The sequence below is a fragment of the Mya arenaria genome, chromosome 8, assembly GCF_026914265.1.
Source record: "Mya arenaria isolate MELC-2E11 chromosome 8, ASM2691426v1".
NCBI classification, from domain to species: Eukaryota; Metazoa; Mollusca; class Bivalvia; order Myida; family Myidae; genus Mya; species Mya arenaria.
In genome coordinates, this window is record NC_069129.1 from 58,290,804 (window position 1) to 58,311,730 (window position 20,927).

At 36.6% G+C, this 20,927-nt stretch overlaps 1 protein-coding gene across 2 annotated transcripts; it reads left to right on the forward strand.

The window, feature by feature from the left end:
- Positions 1–2,960: 2,960 nt before the first annotated feature.
- On the forward strand, positions 2,961–19,330 carry LOC128243904 (uncharacterized). Of its 2 annotated transcripts, none has more exons than XM_052961909.1 (16): positions 2,961–3,068; positions 5,926–6,072; positions 6,753–6,835; positions 7,121–7,261; positions 7,568–7,673; positions 7,950–8,088; positions 8,622–8,703; positions 9,023–9,196; positions 9,426–9,499; positions 9,734–9,916; positions 10,412–10,585; positions 10,871–11,026; positions 15,305–15,391; positions 15,689–15,872; positions 16,131–16,336; positions 16,600–19,330. In XM_052961909.1, exons 2-16 carry the CDS (start codon positions 5,973–5,975, stop codon positions 16,763–16,765), a joined length of 2,055 nt encoding a protein of 684 aa, XP_052817869.1. In that variant the 5' UTR covers positions 2,961–3,068; positions 5,926–5,972; the 3' UTR covers positions 16,766–19,330. The 2 variants fall into 2 exon arrangements, with proteins under 2 accessions (XP_052817869.1, XP_052817870.1); XM_052961910.1 differs by having other exon boundaries at positions 3,040–3,068; positions 5,930–6,072.
- The last annotated feature ends 1,597 nt before the right edge of the window (positions 19,331–20,927 follow it).

Sequence of the window (20,927 nt, forward strand, 5' to 3'; positions counted from 1 at the left end):
GTGTTTATTCATTCATTCATCCGTCCGTCAGTCGGCTATATTGGTCATATCCCGGTCATGCCGGGTTTGTTTATTCATTCATCCGTCCGTTAGTCAGCTTTTTTGGTCATATCCCGGTCATGCCGGGTGTGTTTATTCATTCATCTGTCCGTTAGTCGGCTATATTGGTCATATCCCGGTCATGCCGGGTGTGTTTATTCATTCATCCGTCCGTTAGTCAGCTTTGTTGGTCATATCCCGGTCATGCCGGGTGTGTTTATTCATTCATCTGTCCGTTAGTCGGCTATTTTGGTCATATCCCGGTCATGCCGGGTTTGTTTATTCATTCATCCGTCCGTTAGTCGACTATATTGGTCATATCCCGGTTATGCCGGGTTTGTTTATCCATTCATCTGTCCGTTAGTCGGCTATTTTGATCATATCCCGGTCATGCCGGGTGTGTTTATTCATTCATCCGTCCGTTAGTCGGCTCTATTGGTCATATCCCGGTCATGCCGGGTGTGTTTATTCATTCATCTGTCCGTTAGTCGGCTATTTTGGTCATATCCCGGTCATGCCGGGTTTTTTTATTCATTCATCCGTCCGTCAGTCGGCTATATTGGTCATATCCCGGTTATGCCGGGTTTGTTTATCCATTCATCTATCCGTTAGTCGGCTGTTTTGGTCATATCCCGGTCATGCCGGGTTTGTTTATTCATTCATCCGTCCGTTAGTCAGCTTTATTGGTCATATCCCGGTCATGCCGGGTTTGTTTATCCATTCATCTGTCCGTTAGTTGGCTATTTTGGTCATATCCCGGTCATGCCGGGTGTGTTTATTCATTCATCCGTCCGTTAGTCGGCTATATTGGTCATATCCCGGTCATGCCGGGTTTGTTTATTCATTCATCCGTCCGTTAGTCTGCTATATAGGTCATATCCCGGTCATGCCGGGTGTGTTTATTCATTCATCCGTCCGTAAGTCGGCTATATTGGTCATATCCCGGTCATGCCGGGTGTGTTTATTCATTCATCCGTCCGTTAGTCGGCTATATTGGTCATATCCCGGTCATGCCGGGTTTGTTTATTCATTCATCCGTCCGTTAGTCGGCTATATAAGTCATATCCCGGTCATGCCGGGTGTGTTTATTCATTCATCCGTCCGTTAGTCGGCTATATAGGTCATATCCCGGTCATGCCGGGTTTGTTTATTCATTCATCCGTCCGTTAGTCGGCTATATAGGTCATATCCCGGTCATGCCGGGTGTGTTTATTCATTCATCCGTCCGTTAGTCGGCTATATTGGTCATATCCCGGTCATGCCGGGTTTGTTTATCCATTCATCCATCCGTCAGTCGGCTATATTGGTCATATCCTGGTTATGCCGGGTGTTTTTATTCGTTCATCTGTCCGTTAGTCGGCTATTTTGGTCATATCCCGGTCATGCCGGGTTCTTTTATTCATTCATCCGTCCGTCAGTCGGCTATATTGGTCATATCCCGGTTATGCCGGGTTTGTTTATCCATTCATCTATCCGTTAGTCGGCTGTTTTGGTCATATCCCGGTCATGCCGGGTTTGTTTATTCATTCATCCGTCCGTTAGTCTGCTTTATTGGTCATATCCCGGTCATGCCGGGTTTGTTTATCCATTCATCTGTCCGTTAGTCGGCTATTTTGGTCATATCCCGGTCATGCCGGGTGTGTTTATTCATTCATCCGTCCGTTAGTCGGCTATATTGGTCATATCCCGGTCATGCCGGGTTTGTTTATCCATTCATATGTCCGTTAGTCGGCTATTTTGGTCATATCCCGGTCATGCCGGGTGTGTTTATTCATTCATCCGTCCGTTAGTCGGCTATATTGGTCATATCCCGGTCATGCCGGGTTTGTTTATTCATTCATCCGTCCGTTAGTCAGCTTTATTGGTCATATCCCGGTCATGCCGGGTTTGTTTATCCATTCATCTGTCCGTTAGTCGGCTATTTTGGTCATATCCCGGTCATGCCGGGTGTGTTTATTCATTCTTCCGTCCGTTAGTCGGCTATATTGGTCATATCCCGGTCATGCCGGGTTTGTTTATTCATTCATCCGTCCGTTAGTCTGCTATATAGGTCATATCCCGGTCATGCCGGGTGTGTTTATTCATTCATCCGTCCGTAAGTCGGCTATATTGGTCATATCCCGGTCATGCCGGGTGTGTTTATTCATTCATCCGTCCGTTAGTCGGCTATATTGGTCATATCCCGGTCATGCCGGGTTTGTTTATTCATTCATCCGTCCGTTAGTCGGCTATATAAGTCATATCCCGGTCATGCCGGGTGTGTTTATTCATTCATCCGTCCGTTAGTCGGCTATATTGGTCATATCCCGGTCATGCCGGGTTTGTTTATTCATTCATCCGTCCGTTAGTCGGCTATATAAGTCATATCCCGGTCATGCCGGGTGTGTTTATTCATTCATCCGTCCGTTAGTCGGCTATATTGGTCATATCCCGGTCATGCCGGGTTTGTTTATCCATTCATCCGTCCGTCAGTCGGCTATATTGGTCATATCCTGGTTATGCCGGGTGTTTTTATTCATCCATCCGTCCGTTATTCAACTTTATTGGTCATATTCCGGTCATACAGGGTGTGTTTATTCATTCATCTATCCGTTAGTCTGCTATACATTAATCTAACGATAAGTGATATCGATGTTAAATATCACAGAAATCATGAAGGAAAAAAACTAGATCAAATGACAGCAAGATAACAACTAAACGGATACATATAACAGACGATAACTCTAGATAACATAACGAATATTATATTATTTAAACACTATGGTTATGCCAAATCGAAATTGCATTTATAGATTTTGAAATTTAGTTCTATTTCGAGCGAATTGAATGTAGCATACATATTTGTTACGTAAACAACTCGAGTATGTTAGACAAAAAGGGGTTCTTATAAGGCCGACTTCAAAACTTGCCAGGTACCCAAAATGTTCGGAATGACGTCATGGTGATTTGACAGCGAAGGTCACCTTCCGGTGAGATTAATTTACTTCCCGGATGCCAGACTGAAGCCATTTTGGGAAGACGCGAGTTGGGTAAGAATGAAATAAGCACGTGTTTATAGTAAAAAAAGGAAATTATAATATCTACAATTAACTAGTAAATAAGGACAAGGTATTGGGTAATAGGTAACTCATAATAAATATGGTTAACATGCGCATTTTGTTTAAATAAGGAAATACATGCTCATCGCGTTTTATCAGTGTTAAAAGTAAAATTAAGTTTCAATTGTGTTAAATACGGATTTCAGGAACGCTTAAATGCATTTATTGTAGAATGTTTATAAATGTCGATGTTTAATAGAATAACAATTTTAAAGTTTAAAAAATATATAAATGTAAACATTTAAGAATAAAACGTAACCCAGCATTCTATTCCTGTCGTATCAACGAGCTTACGACAAGGTTAAAATTAAACTTGTGCTTTAAGCCTCACACCAGACTGTCTGTGATTCGAACCCATCACAGTGCAGTCAGTGGTTAGACCCCGATACCAGACTCAATAATATAGGTTTTATGTTGTTTTATGAAACACAATTGTATTCTTATGAGCTGTTACATTATCAAAGGTAGAACAATGGTAAGTGACTTACTGCTTTCTGTGAAAATATACTTAAAAAAGCATGTGGGTGAATAACATTAGTGGAGTATTTTGCTATGGGACGTCCCAGACTATTATCACAAACAATAATAATATGTTACTAAAAATGAGTCAATACTTACTTGAAAAACTTAAAGAAACAAGCTCAGTAGCAAAAGGTTTAAACATAAACCCGGTTTAATGGCACTGGTTAAACGCCAAAGACATAGAACAAAAAAAATCCCAAACAAGAAACTTGGAAGAACAGCACAAAACTCCGCAAACAGCACAGTGAAGTTATTTTTATAACGTCTACAACGGAACGGTGACCAGTGGAAACTCTTGTTTTTAATATGTCTTTCAAAGATGTAGTGGATCGAGTATAAGGCGTATTATTCATACGTATTATTGAAAAAAAAATTGTAATTATGGCGTTCTCTGTATCTGTATTTCCAAATAAAGAAGTAGAAGTAGAACGCATATGGGGTTTTTTTACTCAGCAACAACAAAAGTAAAGATTGACATCTATTTTTGACCCCGCTCAATATAGTTAGAGATTAAGTCGTTCCCGTTAACGCACTTAAAATAATGGTAGTTCGAAAAGTACAGGTAAACATACATCGTACAGTTGTTTCTCGACTCTTGTTACCATGGTCAAACCGGATCCGGTATGAAAACACATACAATGTACACAGTCTTTTACAAAAATTACCGTTTGAAATCGTTCCGGTTCGTATTTCCCACCGTAATAGCTCAGAATCTGTGTGAAATTTACCCGACCTCGTAATGTAAGTATTTAAAAAATAATGTTATAATGTAAGTCAGAACGAACGACAACGTTTTTAATCGTCCTCCTTCAAATTTCGTTCACCCCAAAAATATCGAACAAAAACGAGTTCCAAGCGTTCCACTGCTTCTCTCGTGCCCTTCCTCTCTTTCGTTAGGTCAACCACTAGCCCACCTCATCTATTAAACGAAACACCATACACAATAGTCCGAGTAAAATGAGTGTGTGCGTGTCCAGATCAGCATTTAAATATGATGAACCCTGTGATTTAATTGATCCTTAAATACATCAACATTTCTATTTTCAGTAACATACGTCACTTTACGTACTTTACGTAGATACTATTTATAGAATAATCAAAACGTGTAATCATGTCTATTCATAGAATATATTTGGGCTTTTTTTTATAGTTATTGACCCTTTAAGAAGACCTTTTGCCTAAATATGATGTTATAGGTGGTTTGCTTGGTTATGACTTCTGTCTGTTGTGATGGATAGGCAGAAACAACAAAGTATTTATTCTTATTGCAAATCACACAGACTCTGTTTGTAAGGGATCTGGCGTACCCTAGCACACCGATGTTGGACTCCATTAATTTCCCAGCAATTTAACTCTGTCAGGGTTGTTTAAACATTGTCGATAACAAAACATCGTTATGTCCTCATTAAAAAAGACGGTATTCTTTGCCAAATGTTTTTTGGCAATGTAACTTGATATGCGTCCATTCATAATGAAGAGCAGCAGAAGGAAAAGGCAACTCTTAAGCGAAATATCGTGAAAATTATTTCATTTTTTCTCGATTCATGAAGTCATTCCTCGCGCATACGCATACTTGATGAAACAAAGACACTAGTACAAATTTTGAGGTATCGCTAAGGAGGTAGGGATTGCAGGCCGGAGAATAATTATTATTCTGAATAAGATTATTAAACCTACATATAGGATATTTTCAAAAATAAGATATCATTTTAGAATAACATTTACATTTTTTTCACTAGATTCTGTTAGTATCTTTCCTGTGCCAAAGTCTCGAAAACGTTTATTCTGGGCGAAGATATAATACTAGAAGTGACTTTCAAAGTAAAATGTGTCAGTGCGGTGAACCAAGGACAGACTACTCTAACGGGTTTAGACACTAATTAGAAGGATAACATAAATGAGTGTGTGCACAGGGAGCAATATTGTGGGTTTACACAACGCGATTTCGTGAATATATTGTGGTTTGCACAACATTATCCATAGGGGCAGAACTTTTTTAGGTCCCTCGTTCAAGAATATAAGATTATCGATACGTTCGTTGATACGATGGCATCCACCTGCTGTTGTTCTTTTGCGTAATTACTTTAAACGTAATTTCATGCTTTCATTAATCATAATCAAAATTCGAATTATTTCCATGTAAATTACAACAATGTTTAGAAACAATATTGCTTTGAGAAATAAAACGCAAATGCAAACGAATGTAGTGTTGATCACATTATACACTATTACACTAAATTCTAAAAACGATACACCCTCATTCCAGACAGAATCCCTCTCAGATCAGCGGATACGTGATCAGCAGCAGTAGTGATGCCTGTGAAGAACAAGTCGCGGGAGGGCGGCCAGTGGCGCCGTGCCCAACGCATGGAACAGGGAAATCCGGAGGCTAACTTTGAACTCGATTACTTAGGTAATCATGACTTCCGATTCACATATTAACCAATAGCTGGTTTATACCTTCTTCCTTTAGCTCGATTGTGATGAAAGCTTATAGCTTATATACTCATGTATAAGATCGTGTTCTGGGTAGAAACTGACACGTACTGATGTCCATAATGAGAGTTCATGAGAAAGTTTACCTGGAAGGTGAAAGTGGCAAGAGCCTCTCATCCAAAAGGTCGTAAGTCTGATCCTCTTTTTTAATCCCAGAGAGTAAGTTAAGAGCACATATATGTATGCAAACATGTCGTTACAGTATGTTTGTGGAACCGCAAGGCATTGTATATTGTCTGCCTAAATATCAGCTTTACGGGAAGTCATAAAGGTGATGCAGTTTAGAAACACTAATATATCAAATACGTTACCATATTAGTTATACATTGACTTCTTTGGAATAACCGAATAACTGAATACTAAGATCAATAATTTCAATCGGAGAACGCTTGGCAGTTTTGACTATTTTTCCGAGAAATTCATATTGGAATGAAATGTATACGTGCATGCAAATATTTTTCAATACCAAAATGTAAACACAAATGTTTTAAAACTTCCACTATGGACTATTGTTATCATATGAGTATAATTAGAGACCTGACTGCATGATCCAACACTCAGATGAGGTTTGAGTATATGTTTCTGGTGTGTTTTCAGATCAAGGGTTTAGAAGCGAGGCGTCACTGTCCTTAGCGGCGGAAATCGGCGATTCGGCGGCTTCTGATCAATTCCAGAGGGAGGTACGTTCAAAGTCATTCGCCCGACTGCGATTCATTAGCTTACATTTTGATAAAACACTCTTCTCGGTGTATTTATTATATTTGCCTTGCCATTAAATGCTGTAGAGGGCCGTTCAATTACATGAGCCCTACATAAAGTAATTTTAACAATCATATTGCAGGTATCTTAAAACTTAAAAATAATGGAGAACAAAGAGGGCAACAGAAATGTACTTTTTCTTTTGACAGGTTCTCCCATTAATACGCTTTAAATTAATTTGCTTTCTATTATTCTACTTGATTAAGGTTGCCAACAAGACTCGAACATTGTTGATTGGTCGACAGGAAGCGGAAATGGAAGTGTTAACGGATATGATAGTGAGCAAGACCGGAAACTTTGACAGGGCGCTTATTTATGTTTTGGGACATTGGAAGAACGAGTCAAAGGTTTAACAATTTAAATCATTAGTATCACTTGTATAATTATGTAAGTGCGCTCAAAATAATGAACGTGTGTAAAACATGTCAAAATATAGATATTTTGTAAACGATTTATTTTCTTCTCAGTTTATTGCATTAGCTGCTACCATTTTAAAATGCATTAAACACACTTCATGGTTTTCACTTTTTGTCAATTTAAATCTAACAAGTTCCCGCTATAGTTGATATTACTTGCATTAACTCCATCGCGCTGTCGGAAACAATATATAATTATATTAACATAGACTACACCGTGCATTACCTATGTCTCAGATCCTGGTGATGGTGAACAGCCTGATCCATCGGGGCGCAAACACTTCCGCCGCGGACGAATCCCTCAAGACCCCTCTACACTTCGCTGTCGAACAAGGACTAAAAGGCAGTAATGTTTTCATTGCTGTTTCTTATTCAATCAACTGCTTCAGATAGATCATACAATATCGTAACATTTAGTCGTGTATACATTTGAACACATTATATGGAGTCCGGGTATGATTGGGCTAACGTGAACTCTAAGCGTTCTACTGTTGCACACATTTGAGCGGTGAAGGCGAAAGAGTAGTACGAATAACTTGTATATTTTGCCCTTCGTATTTAAAGTATGCCCCTTCTTTGATAAATATGCTGAGGGCTTAAAGTTCTAATGCATGAACAGGTGTGACCGGCAAGCTACTTGAGAATGACGCCCTGCCACACTCCCGGGACAGAGACGGACGCCTCGCTCTGGAGACCGCCCTCAAAAATGAGAATGACGAGCTCGCCGCCCTCCTTCTGGCATACATGCCCAACAGATTGTACGCAACTGTATACTATAGTGAGCTATTTGTTACCCTCTTTCAAATCATTGACTGGTATAATGGTTATGTTTCGCCCAACACCATCGCTGTTATAAAGGATATAATTGTACAAACGACCATAAATTCCAATTTGCAAGTAAACTAGCATTTCTTATCCATCCAATCCGATTTAACGTAAATATACAATCGAGGCGAGTTGAAGAGTTCAATTCGGTAGTTTCTTTATCGTTCATTATTTCAATTCAATATGAAATCATTATAATTGATAGCCGAATGGCTAACCATTCTTCACTCCTAAAATGATCAGTCGTTATTATGATTTAAACATGCGAAAGTCACCAAGTATTAAGGATACGACGATACGGTCATCACGCCATACGATAAGGTTAAAAAAAACGACTCTTTCTAATATGCTGCCTTTCGATATCCCCAGTGTAAAATGACATGGCGCGTTTCGCCATTGTAGTTTAATTCTCGATTGAATCTTAATATTTAAAATAAATATATTAATCAATACAACTTACTTGTAGTGTCCGGGGTCTGTTTCTGTCTGACAACAACAAGCCAGCCGAGTTTTCGCTCCACAAACTTATTAGATCGGAGAAATTGCAGGTAACCTGTTGAAGACATATTTTTATAAATGTTGCTAGCGGAAGGAAGTAATTATTCATGCAGAAACAAATACATTTTAAATTAAAAAGTACCAAATAGGTATTTGTCTGCCTTTTTTTCTGCATTTTGGACTTTATAATATTGTTAAATTGGGACGTCCATTCTTCTCTTTATTACTAATATTGTTTTGGCGTTGTCCTTACATTGGGTCTCGTGAAATTATACCGAAACACTAATCTGTATTTTTTGCGCTTTTTAATACATATTTCATTATCCTTACCACAAACATTCGCACGCTCTTATTTTGTGTCTTACCTAGCGGACGGTGTTGTCGGTGCTGGACTGTACCATCGAGTCGCAGGGTTCTGCGAACAGTATCAAGGTTTATTACGGCGCCCTAGAGGCGGACGAAGCTGGGCAGCCACCCGATCACCCAGAGTTCAAATACACCGACAAATCCTGCCTGCATGTTATCGCTAAACAAGGAAATAAGGTTACATCTAGTATTAAGCTTTCAGCAAGGTTTAGGCTTACAGAGACTATATTAAGTTAACTTGCACGAAGGCAAACATAATTTGAATACTTTTCCTGAACGTTGCAGTACATTTCCTTCGTTTACTCTCTTTGTTTACTTTGGTGTTTTACTTAGATTTATATGAACTTGTTCTTCTTACATTACTTTTCTTTATAAGTATGTTTGACTAGACCTTTGATTTTGACAGAACATTGTGTACCATGATGCAGTCCGTTTACTCATTCGAAAAAAGTGGAAATTGTATGCTCAGAAAAGATTTCTGTACGTATTTAAAATATACGCTTTAATAAACAACTATATCTACTCCCTTTTAGTTTTTGCAGAATAATGATATACAATATAAACATAACATCGTTTTACTTCAGACTTAAGCCTTCTTAATTTTTCAGACTGTTACGTATACCGTGCATTTTTTTTGAATACCATCATTAGTGTTGTAGGGCTGGCAAATAGGTGTTGGTCTTACAAAGATGCTGTTATTATTTCGTTGTTTAGGTTAAACACAGCCTTCTACATGCTTTCGCTGTTCTGCATCACGTTCGCAGCGGTGACGTCAGTGATGGCGCCGGACCCAAAGATTTATCATGGTACCCTGCACGTGATACGAGCGGTTTGCGAGGTCCTGTTGCTCGTCATGGTCGGACTCACATTGCTCACGGAAATCAATCAGTTGAGAAGGTCATAAAAACATGAACAAATACCGTCTTTTTTTCATTTCTAGAGCAAAAGAGGGTTATTTCGACGCCATGGTTAATTGTCATTAGGGCACATTAAATGTATTACCAATTTATATATTTGATTAACTTTAGTATATTCATTGATAAACTATGTGTTTTCGTGTGTATGTTCTGTAATACATTCGGGGAGTCAATATAACAGACTATTGTAATAGTTTAAAATATCCTATTTCAATACTGTACTGTATTTCGATTTAACAATATTGGCCAATGAAATTTGTTCTTTCACTCGGTGGTATACACCGTAATTTGCAGAATCGCATGAAGCTATAGTTAGCATTTTTAGCTCGTACCCTCTTTTGTTCTATTTCAGTTTTAATTATTCATTTAGCATTTAAGCACATTTTATCAGACAAAACTTTAAATAACAGTGTTTTTATATTTATTTCTAACGTTTTAACATTGTTTAGCGTTCGCATGTGTTTTACATCCATAGGCACCGCCTGGAGTATTTTCACGACGTCTTTAACTGGTTCGACTTCTCGGCCTCGATTCTTCTTGTGGTTGTTGTCCCTCTTCGCTTTACGGATAATATTGCACAGTGGCACGTGCTTGCAATCGGATACATACTTTGGACATTGCGCATATTCAAATATGCTGCTGTGTTTAGGTAATTTCAAACATTTTTTTAAAGAATAATCATATTTCTGGTGTTGTACTTAATGCACAAAGCATCCTACGTTGTCAATTTTAAATCAAAGATATAATAAACACCACTATTTCTTTTTTTTTTCTAGGACACGACAAACCCGTAACTCTTACAATTATTATCACCAGAATCATATCAAATAAGACATGAAAGTCCGAAAAGGGAACACGGACTGTATGATAATTTCACAAATATACGTTTACATATAAATCTAATTTTTTCAATACACATGTTTTCTTCTGATAGACAGAGCGGTGCCTACGCCCTGATCCTGTCCCGGATTCTGGTCTATGACTTCATGCAGTTTATCTTGGTGTTCATCGTCATCCTCCTCGCGTTCTCCGTGTCCTTCTATCTCGCTCTCCGAGGAGACTCTGGGCTCAACATCCACGATGAGACCAGGTGTGCCATAAACATTAAGGTCTATAAGCGGTCACTTTCCTGTTTACAAATATATACGAGCTTTATCACAATAGTTGGAACTCGTACATGTACTAAGATGTTAGAAAACCCAAGAACACCATGAATTGTATTTTACATGTTGACCATATCATGGCAATAGGCGTTTAGTTAGTTAGTATAATATTTATACTAATTTAAGCAGATCTACAATAAACATCTAGCTTGAAGGTTGCAATTATTGAAACATTTTTATCAGATAATTAGATAGTTTCATTCAATCCCAGTATAAAGAACACCCTAGTTATATCACATGAATGGTTCAGGAGTCAGGACTCATTGTAGCAAGTTGAAAGAATTTGATGATTCATTCTGTATATGTGGTGAGCTAGAGACCACTAAACACTTACTTTTTAAGTACCCTCTACGATGAATGAATAGGAGGGATTTCTAATCAGCCAATATGCTAAAAATAGATTTACTGATAAGCAAAGTCCATAGCAACTGTAACAGGTAGTACAAACTTTGTACGACCTGGCCTCTGTTTAACATAGATTTGCACTGGATTGGGTATGGACTTGGAGCCTTTATCTCTTAAAAAACAACACTCTGTTATAACACAAAATAAATTTTTCATACAATTCCCCTAACCTAAAACAAATGAAATTTAAGGGAAAGGGTTACATTTTTTTTGCTTAAATTTATAGAAACCTTATAACTGAATAAGTATTGATATTACATACTATTGTGGTATTAAATAAGAAACAATTTTACAAGAACTATTGAAGGTGATTACAATATATTGAAGATTTTACGACAGGTTGATAAATATTCCCAAAACAGATAGGCCTTATATAAACACTAAGATCTACATCTGTATCAAAGAATACATTGAAGTTTCAAAGGCCCTCTTGCAGTATGACAAACATAGCCATTCAACTCGCCTTACTACAGAAACACACAATATTCAGATTTATCAAGTCTTGCAGAAAATGTGCCATATGTGTTTATGCATATACATGATAACTTATATAATTAAGGAAGACAATTACGTGTGAACATTCTTACTCATGTGTTTCATTAATCAAAATTAAATTCAATTTAAATGCAGCGACCAACTGTGAACCTGATTCCACTCAAGAGAGTCCAAAAAAGAGATAGGAGGAAAATACTGTAAAACAAAGATAATATATGTCGTTTGAGGAGCTTCTGAATGATGTTAATCTGTTTAAATCTTACACTGGTACCACCATTCATCAATTTAGTCATTTATACCAATCCCTTACACAGAGTTTACATTTTTCGGTGAAGAAATCTGTATTCTTTGTACACAATAAAGCACTTTTGAAAAGGCATTCCAGTTCTGGTGCTATAACATTTCTGTCGGATGTGGATAAAGCGAGCAAGAGGGACAGTGACATGGTCATAGCCTCACAGTTTGCGCACATCTTATAGCCTGGCGAATTAATAATTGCTTATAGGGTATTTAAGACATCCTTCAGTAAAACAAAGTGCAATTGCACATTTTACTATTTTTAAGCGGCATGCAGAGACATATTGAAATTAAATACATACACTATAACAAAACACAAGAATGTATTTAGTATTATATTTTAATATCTGTATTGACAACACATCGATGTATATATTTTTTTTATTTTGTGTGTACCAGCTATGTTACACACTTTTCTATATAAATCATGACATTGTGGATAGTTTTTCATTGATTCATTAAAAGTTCAACTGGCATAATCCGTCATCAACTGGCACTATGATGACCTTGCCTTCCCCAGCTACAATACAGGCACTGCATCTGAAAAAAATGCAATTAATTTCTTAATCATAAAACATCGAAACCTATTTTATACATTTAGTATCTGGTTAGATGTCATCTATTCACAAATACACATTAAGACACACAGACAAGATCAGCTGTATGATAAGACAGAGAAAGTGTACCTGTTTTTGAGCAACTGATATATATATATATATATATATATATATATATATATATATATATATATATATATATATATATATATATATATCCATTTCATATGCATTTACCTCAATTCTGGGCTAGAAACAATATTACAATATATTCCAGAATTCCAGTGCAGCTGTTAGACTGAATCTTATATGTTAAACCTACAGCATACCATATCATCACAATACGTTTTCTTAAATGTAAACATGTATACATGGATTGCATAATTTGCTTACATGTTAATTAGTATTGGTCTTTTCCCAGATGAAGTTAAACCTCGGCAGCACTGTGTCCATTACTTATCTCAACAATAAAATTCTGAGAGAAACTTTGCACCAGGAAGATTATTTCCAGTGAATGTTACTGCAAAAACCTTATCAGAAGTAGCCATTGTTTACATTTCTTGTACTACCTTCCTGGAAATTGTGTACCACGTGGTACACATAGCAGAAAGCAATGACGTAGTTGTTAATCCCTTCTATACCAATAATGGTTGAAACCTTCACGTGTTTGCACTTATTTCTATTCCTCGTCTCATTTACGGTGATCAAAGTCTTGATTAGCAGTCAAACAATACGATATGCAATGAAGAACATCGGTATATCTGAGTCGATTCAGTTCTACCACTATCTTGTCAATTAGTGTGTTGTGGCTTTCAAACTAGGCTTACACTGACCTTTGGGGGTTACCGACCATACTTCATATTTTCTATCTATTTTGTCATCTTTTTTAATGTCTTGTGCACTTGTCCAACTGATATTACTCCTAATTCGGACACTCGGGAAGTATAAACTTCTTTGAATAAATACGTAAACAAAGCAAAATACCTGTATAGTTTTTTTTATTATTTCATTGTTGTTTTTAAATCTATAAGTAATATTATGACTAGACAGAATACTCTTTTGGTATTTCAATATACATTATTCAATGAATAGCATGTATCAAAACAACATAGTGTCTATAAGCCCAGCCTTTCTCTTGAGTATGGAGTAAACCTGGAAAAAGAAAAAAAAGTTTGTATCTTAAGTTTTCAGTTGAAACATAGTTTATTATTCTTAAGACTTTATAATTTCAGTCCAAATAATTAGTAGCACGATCAGCCTAAATATGTTAATTGCTAAGAATATTAATTTGACAAATCAATCTTATCTTTCAAACAAAGTTCTTTTTGTTTTTAAGGACTCATAACTGATATAAGCTAGCAGTTGAATAAATTTTGATCTTTACTATTAAAATGAATAAAGTGCTGTGAATGTTGAATGGGACTATCTGGTCTTTAAATATTTGATACACTTGAATTGATGTTATGTCTTTGAATACTCAATTTGAGCCTCTGAAAATTGTATTGTCTTTATCAATTACCTCATTTTTTCATGTTGTGCATGAATTTGAGTGAATAAATGTGTTGACTTGACTTGATGAAAAAATAATTGTATGGCAGTTAATTAGGAGAACTCGGGTAACTTCATTAATCAATTATCAATTATGTTAAAAGGGATAATAATAGCCGCACAACATCATAAAGGACCTACCCGAGATCCTGTCATTACATTTTGAATCTGATTCTGCGTGTCAATCGTGGTGTGAATACAAAAATGTATACCTGTCAACAAATTGCCTGCGGTCGCATAAACGGATCAATTTGACATGTGATTAATTAAAAGGATCTGGGTTGTATTACTGAATAACAGGGTGCCCTTTTACGGGGTTGACGACCGATGAATAATAGAGGAAAAGATCGTATCTGAAAAAAATCGGTCTAATTAGCGGGGTGGTCTTGAAAACGGGGTGGTTGCATATAGGGTTTTACTGTAATATGTATAAGTAAATAGAATTTTCAAAATACCATATAGTATAAATTATCCTTATTTGAAATTATGTGTTATTTTTTTCCTGTCAAGATATATAACTACTTTGTTTCCTTTTAAATATATATAATTAAGATGTTTCATTCAAACAGTGTACATACTTTAACCGGCATTATACCAATACTTGCATTGCATATGGAAACCAGGAAAGATGCTCCATATACGCCACTGACTTCCTCCTCAAATCAATAACATGTTTTATATATATTTGTAAAATGACTTTATGATACATACTGTTTATACTAAGTCCAGTTGCTGGCTTCTGCCATTTTCTCTCGAAAAAGTTAAGCATTGCCAACTTTGGAGAAATCCGCTGAATCGAAAGAGCCTATATAGGGAAAATATGGTTAAACAGTTCTCACGACTTAGTCTTTCAACAGATGAACAGGTAATGATTAATGCGTGTGCTAATCTATCATTTCTTAGCACGTTCTGGGGGATTCTGTTTGTGGGTGTTCGGTCCCTGACGGAGGCGGCGCCGGTTGTGGAGTACGCCGGCGATAATGGATACGGGTAAATTAACGACTCTGCATAATTTGTTTGTTAATACGGCAATTCATAAGAAACGAGAGTCTTTCATGAGACAGTTAATTTAACCATTTACATTGTACCAAAGTGTGTTCCATTTTGTCAAATCAACGCCAATGTATACATATTGCTGTTTCGGGGAAATCAAATCACTTGTTATTCGTCTATAAGAGGTCATATCAAGATATGATTAATGCTCACACACCTTTATTCAAACTAGTACAGTTCAAATCGTTTGACTTGACAAGTCATATGTAATCATGCCGTTTCTGCCCTTCCCAGCATCTTGAGCATGATATTGATGTTGTGTTTCCTATTCACGTGTATCGTGATCCTGCTCAACATCCTGATCGCCCAGGTCACGGACACCTATCAGAAGGTACAGCAGGACGCACAGCGAGGCCTCGAGGTCAACCGCGCCTGGATTGTCTCCAGGGTAGAGCTCAACTCGTGCATCTTTGGACATGTACGTAATTGGAAAGTGATACATGATATTTGATATAAGCTCGATATTCAAATGATTTTTTAAGACTGTCGAGGGACCGTCGACTCAATTTTACCCAGGCCCATCCCGGAACATCCCGATATCTTTTAATCTGGGGTGTTCCGTGGTAATCCAGGCTGGTCAGTATTGGGTACGCCTTTGGTAAAACTGTAGCTTAAGCAAGTTTAATCGTTGAACTGTTACATCTGTATGAGAACGAGAATTTAACCATTTTTGCAGCGCTATTTCAACCGGAAGACACACTACAAGGAATTTGAAGAAATCAAGGATCTGAAATCCGTTCTGGACAAGTGGGAGTCGCCTCCCCTAAACGAAATGAGCAAGTACGTTCGGGACGTCTGGGACTCGATAGACTCCCATCGCCTGTCCCTTCTCACCGTCCAGCAGCGACTCGCCCGCCAGGAAAACACCCTCAGAGACATACAGTAAGATATACTTTTATAGGGTTTGCACTGGTGATCAAACCAACTATAAATTATATGATAAAAGTAGTAGGCGCATGCCATTTTAATTTTACCGTTAGACTAATATACCTTTATATTCGAAAATTTGCTTGATTTTAAGTTAAAATATTGAATATTTATAGTTATTTCACTTTTCCATAATTCATGGGCTTTCGCCGAATGCTAGTGTAGGGTCACCTTGTTAATATATGAACATACATAAACACTTTTATTAACGATTTTAGGGAGCAACTGAGCTGCCTGGTGGAGGCGGTAGGTCAAGGTGGAGTACGGCCTCGCCGCAGCGACACAGAATATGGACCAAATACTGAACGGCCTCGATTTTACCGCAGCGATACAGAAGATGGCTCAAATACTGTACGGCCTACAAGATTGGGGAGGGAAAGTTAAATCTAGTATGGAGTGGAAAACATTTGTATGTAAAATGCAAATTAAAAACTTGTTTAATAAAATAGTTTCGGCACAATCCCACTAATTCTTGCTATTTATACAGTCTTGAGAGAGAGTAGGTTTTCGTGACTGTAAATGGCGACGATTCGGCGTATAAACAGCTATTAGAGTCAGAATCATCACTACTACTCATGTACGCAATGAGGGTTGTTGGTTCTACATATACATTTTTACGAGCGAGTGTCGTGTTGCAATTGGTAACTTAACTCTTGTACATGTGTATTATACTAACAGTGTTGACATAACACATTTATGAGCCAACAAAGAGTTCACACGATACCTGTATTGATATAATCCTAGCCTTGGGAATGGAACACAACAGTTGTTACGCTATATGGACGCGATTCAGACGTAAGATATTAATGTTGAGTACGTTTGTCGTTTAACATTACGAACGATGAGTTTGATAACGTATGTCCCCGTTATACAATATTAGTGGTTTATGTGTACTTTCTTGTTTCCATAATCGATATTTTGCAACGGGCGTTGTCGCCATTCAAGATTCAGTTTCGGAAGATACAATCTGCTTTATTATGCAAAAATACAAATTGTCACAAAGCTTCTGAATTCCTCAGTCCAATGCTTATTTCCCAGATAAGCAACTTTCTTACCGTGATGATCTAAAAACCAAAGGCAATTGGAATAGCCGCTTATTAAAAACATCTTAACCTTAAGACCTTTTGTGTGTTTGACTTTGAGATAGGCATGGGTTTTGTGTGTCGCCTTGGTGACCCACATTTCGTCAACATGCTTTTGTTTGTTTGGCAAGCATGGCGCATCTGCAAAAGCCAGGGATTATCCTTTGACATTGTGGTATGACCTGAGTAGATGGAGGATTAAAGGCGAAGATGCTTGTGTGTTCGTGTTGCTTTTTGCGATATACAGAAAATTGGAGCGATCGCAGCGAGATCGCAGGCATAGAAAGCTCGTATCTTCTTCTCAAGATTGCCAGAAGGAACACGAACTTATTTGGTGTTCGCATGTTGTTTATTCATAATGATCAACAAGATGGCACATTTTGGTACTGAATTTGCCTAATTAATTATATATTGTTAAGAGCATATTAAAATGACACTCTTATTCAAAATCAATACATACACATGTATAACAAACATCAATTTGACTGATAAACTAACTGCTTACTAAATAATGCATTTTATTAAACTATTGTCTTTAAAAAAATAAAAAAGTTATAATTTATGTGCAAGTCTGTAAAAATATGTGAACGATCAAATGGCAATGTTTCAGATTTTTTTTCATGGGAGTTAAACAGGGGAATACATTATAATCACTATTGTTCATTATCTTTATAACCGATATGTCTACCAATTTATATGATTAGGATGGTGCTGAAACTATTACACTCAACGAACTGTAGATATTCATTTTGTTGTTTGCAGACGATAGAGTATTGTTTCCATACTCTACAGCAGGATTACAAATACTCTTTAACAAGCTTCATGGTTATTGCATTAAAGAATACTAGTAGTTCTGTTAATACCAAGAAAACTGTACCAATTGTTTGAAATTCGGAACACGAGTTGAAAACTATATAATATATAATATTCATTATATTTTACGATAATACAAGGCTTTATGATGTATCTAAAGTTACATCTTCAATTGGCAAATTTTATTAGTCGCAACCGACTTTAATAGCAGACTAAGCATTTAAAGCCATATATTCGTAAAACTCACTATTTGACGTTGTTCCACTAGGATAATTAAAAAACTTAAACTATATACAGCATGATTGCCTATTCTTAACTATGTAGCAAAACTACTGGGATTTCATATAGCTCATGAGATTTAGAATGAATATCTTAAATTTCTGAATATAAAGTGTAAGGATTTAAACTAAAATTGTTTCTTTTTATAGAGAGCTTGGGTGGGTTCATACATGCAGTAAAACTACGAAATGGTCAAGCTCAAAAGGCCTACCATAAACCATAGTTTCTTGTCTGTGTTTGACAAAGTTCATATTGATGTCAAAACCAAATTATCTTTGTTTGACGCTATGGTCTTAAATGTAGAATTCGTGACCAGTTTATTCCAGATTTGAATGCTTCTATAAATGGTATGTAAACTTACAAAAAAAATGTTTTGAAAACCACACGACGGGCAATCATTGGAGCCATAACTTTTTGTCAAGTGTTGAAAATGCTCAAATTCGTCTTCCGTTATAGTGCCAATGAGTGGAATATGAATGTAAACAGTGGGTATGGTTTCTTATTTTTCATTTTTAAAAGTTTGTACGAGTAAATTGATTTTCAAAACAAAAGTTTTCTTTAAGTTTACAATACAATGCAAGTTTTGGCAATGTTGTTCTGCAAAGATGATAGAAGACGAGTATTATTTTATGTTATGTTGTACAATAGATTGAGACAAATATACCTAGGCAACACCACTTGGTCTTTTATAAATATGTTAAAATCTTCATTTCTAAACAAATCAGCTAGTAAATTACTAAATACTGTTAAGTTTATAAGATTTGCAATGGAGATAAGAAAATATACCCTTAACTTTAACTGTTTCTTAAATATACTGTAATATATATATATACTGTAATATATATATACTGTAATATATATACTGTAATATATATACTGTAACAATTAAGTATAAATGATGATAACTTGACTGTCTTATTATTGTGTTGGTTTGTTTTCTTGTTTTGTTTTTGTATAATGCTCTCAACTGTACTACTTAATATTTGTGTGTTTGTATTTGTTTACATTATCACCACGACCATGTATTTAATGATCATATGTATGTCGATTTCTGTCAATAAACTTTGAAGTTGAAGTTGAAGTTAAAGTTAATACTATTCAATTATGAGATGTGAAGAAGGAAAAGGTTTATATTATCGTCGAAGGGTTTTGTGTGGTTATGCCAGAGTTCAAGCGTAGTAACATGTTTGGATCACCAATAGAATTTTTTTATTCTTGAATTAGCAATAATTATGTTAATTGTGTAAATCCCTATGTCATTATCTGATCATGCTGTTTGTATGTAAACGTAACCGCTAGATGTTAAGGCGATGAACTTTTTGCTAATAAACTATCGAATTGAATTGATATGCAGCAACAGTTAATTGTGCGAACACCAATATATGTGACGAAAATTAAATGCTAAGATGCTAGTACTGTTGCATTGACCTTAACATTTCCATTATTGGTTCAGTAAATATACTGCAGATGGTGAAAAGGGAATAGTCTCAAAATCAAAGTTCAGCTCTTTGTCAAAGTATCTTTACCATGACCTTGCGAAGTTCCATCACAGGTTCTGCGATACGCCATGCGACCCAATGTTAATGAACAATTTATTGCAAAAGTTGATGGTGAAGGAGTTGCAATGGAGCGGTAGATCTTTATTAAGGATTAAATCCCATGAATTAGTATCGTTATCTGTTTCTGATGTTCAATTATTGGTTCTTCATATCATCTTGATGCTGAATTGAACATATTGCCATGTTTGATGTTACATATAGAGAGAGTCCACACGCTACGTGTTGTACTATGCTTTATTCTATTACAACTGCCAGGATGTTAATGTAGTGGCGGGATTATCTGTAAGGTTCGGGGCATGCGCACTGCATACAATATGATCATGTACAAACATGTATAACACATGTGACGCAAGTTTCATGATCAATATATTATTTAAATATGTGCAGCTGTAGAAAACATAAAACTGACTCAATTCAATCAAATATTTAACTCTTGATCTTGTATCTAGACCTTAACCTTTAGGTTGTGCACGCGACCTTGACATGTAGAGCAAATAGCCGAAGAGTCATTAAAATGATTTAATAGTATGGGTCAACCAGCAGTATGTCCATTGGGCCCACTGGTATGTCACGGTGACTAATTGCAAAACACTGATTGCGAAACAGGCTAAACTTAGAATCATTGAATTCGCGTACGTTATTTCTTTAGATATCGTTTATTTTGAAAGGTTAAAACGGCACCAAACTGTAACGTAAAAGTATGTGTCTGTAAAGATTTGTGCCAAGCTATTTTAAAGCCCCCTCCCCCTCCCCCCCCCTCCACACACACGATGCATGGCAAATTTACAGCCAGGAATTATTCAAAATACATTG

Coding starts and splice junctions, on each gene's coding strand:
- LOC128243904 (XM_052961909.1), top strand. CDS start 5,973: ATGCCTGTGAAGAACAAGTCGCGGGAGGGCGGCCAGTGGCGCCGTGCC. Junction 9,917..10,411: donor GAAATCAATCAGTTGAGAAG/GTCATAAAAACA, acceptor TTACATCCATAG/GCACCGCCTGGAGTATTTTC. Junction 16,337..16,599: donor AACACCCTCAGAGACATACA/GTAAGATATACT, acceptor TAACGATTTTAG/GGAGCAACTGAGCTGCCTGG.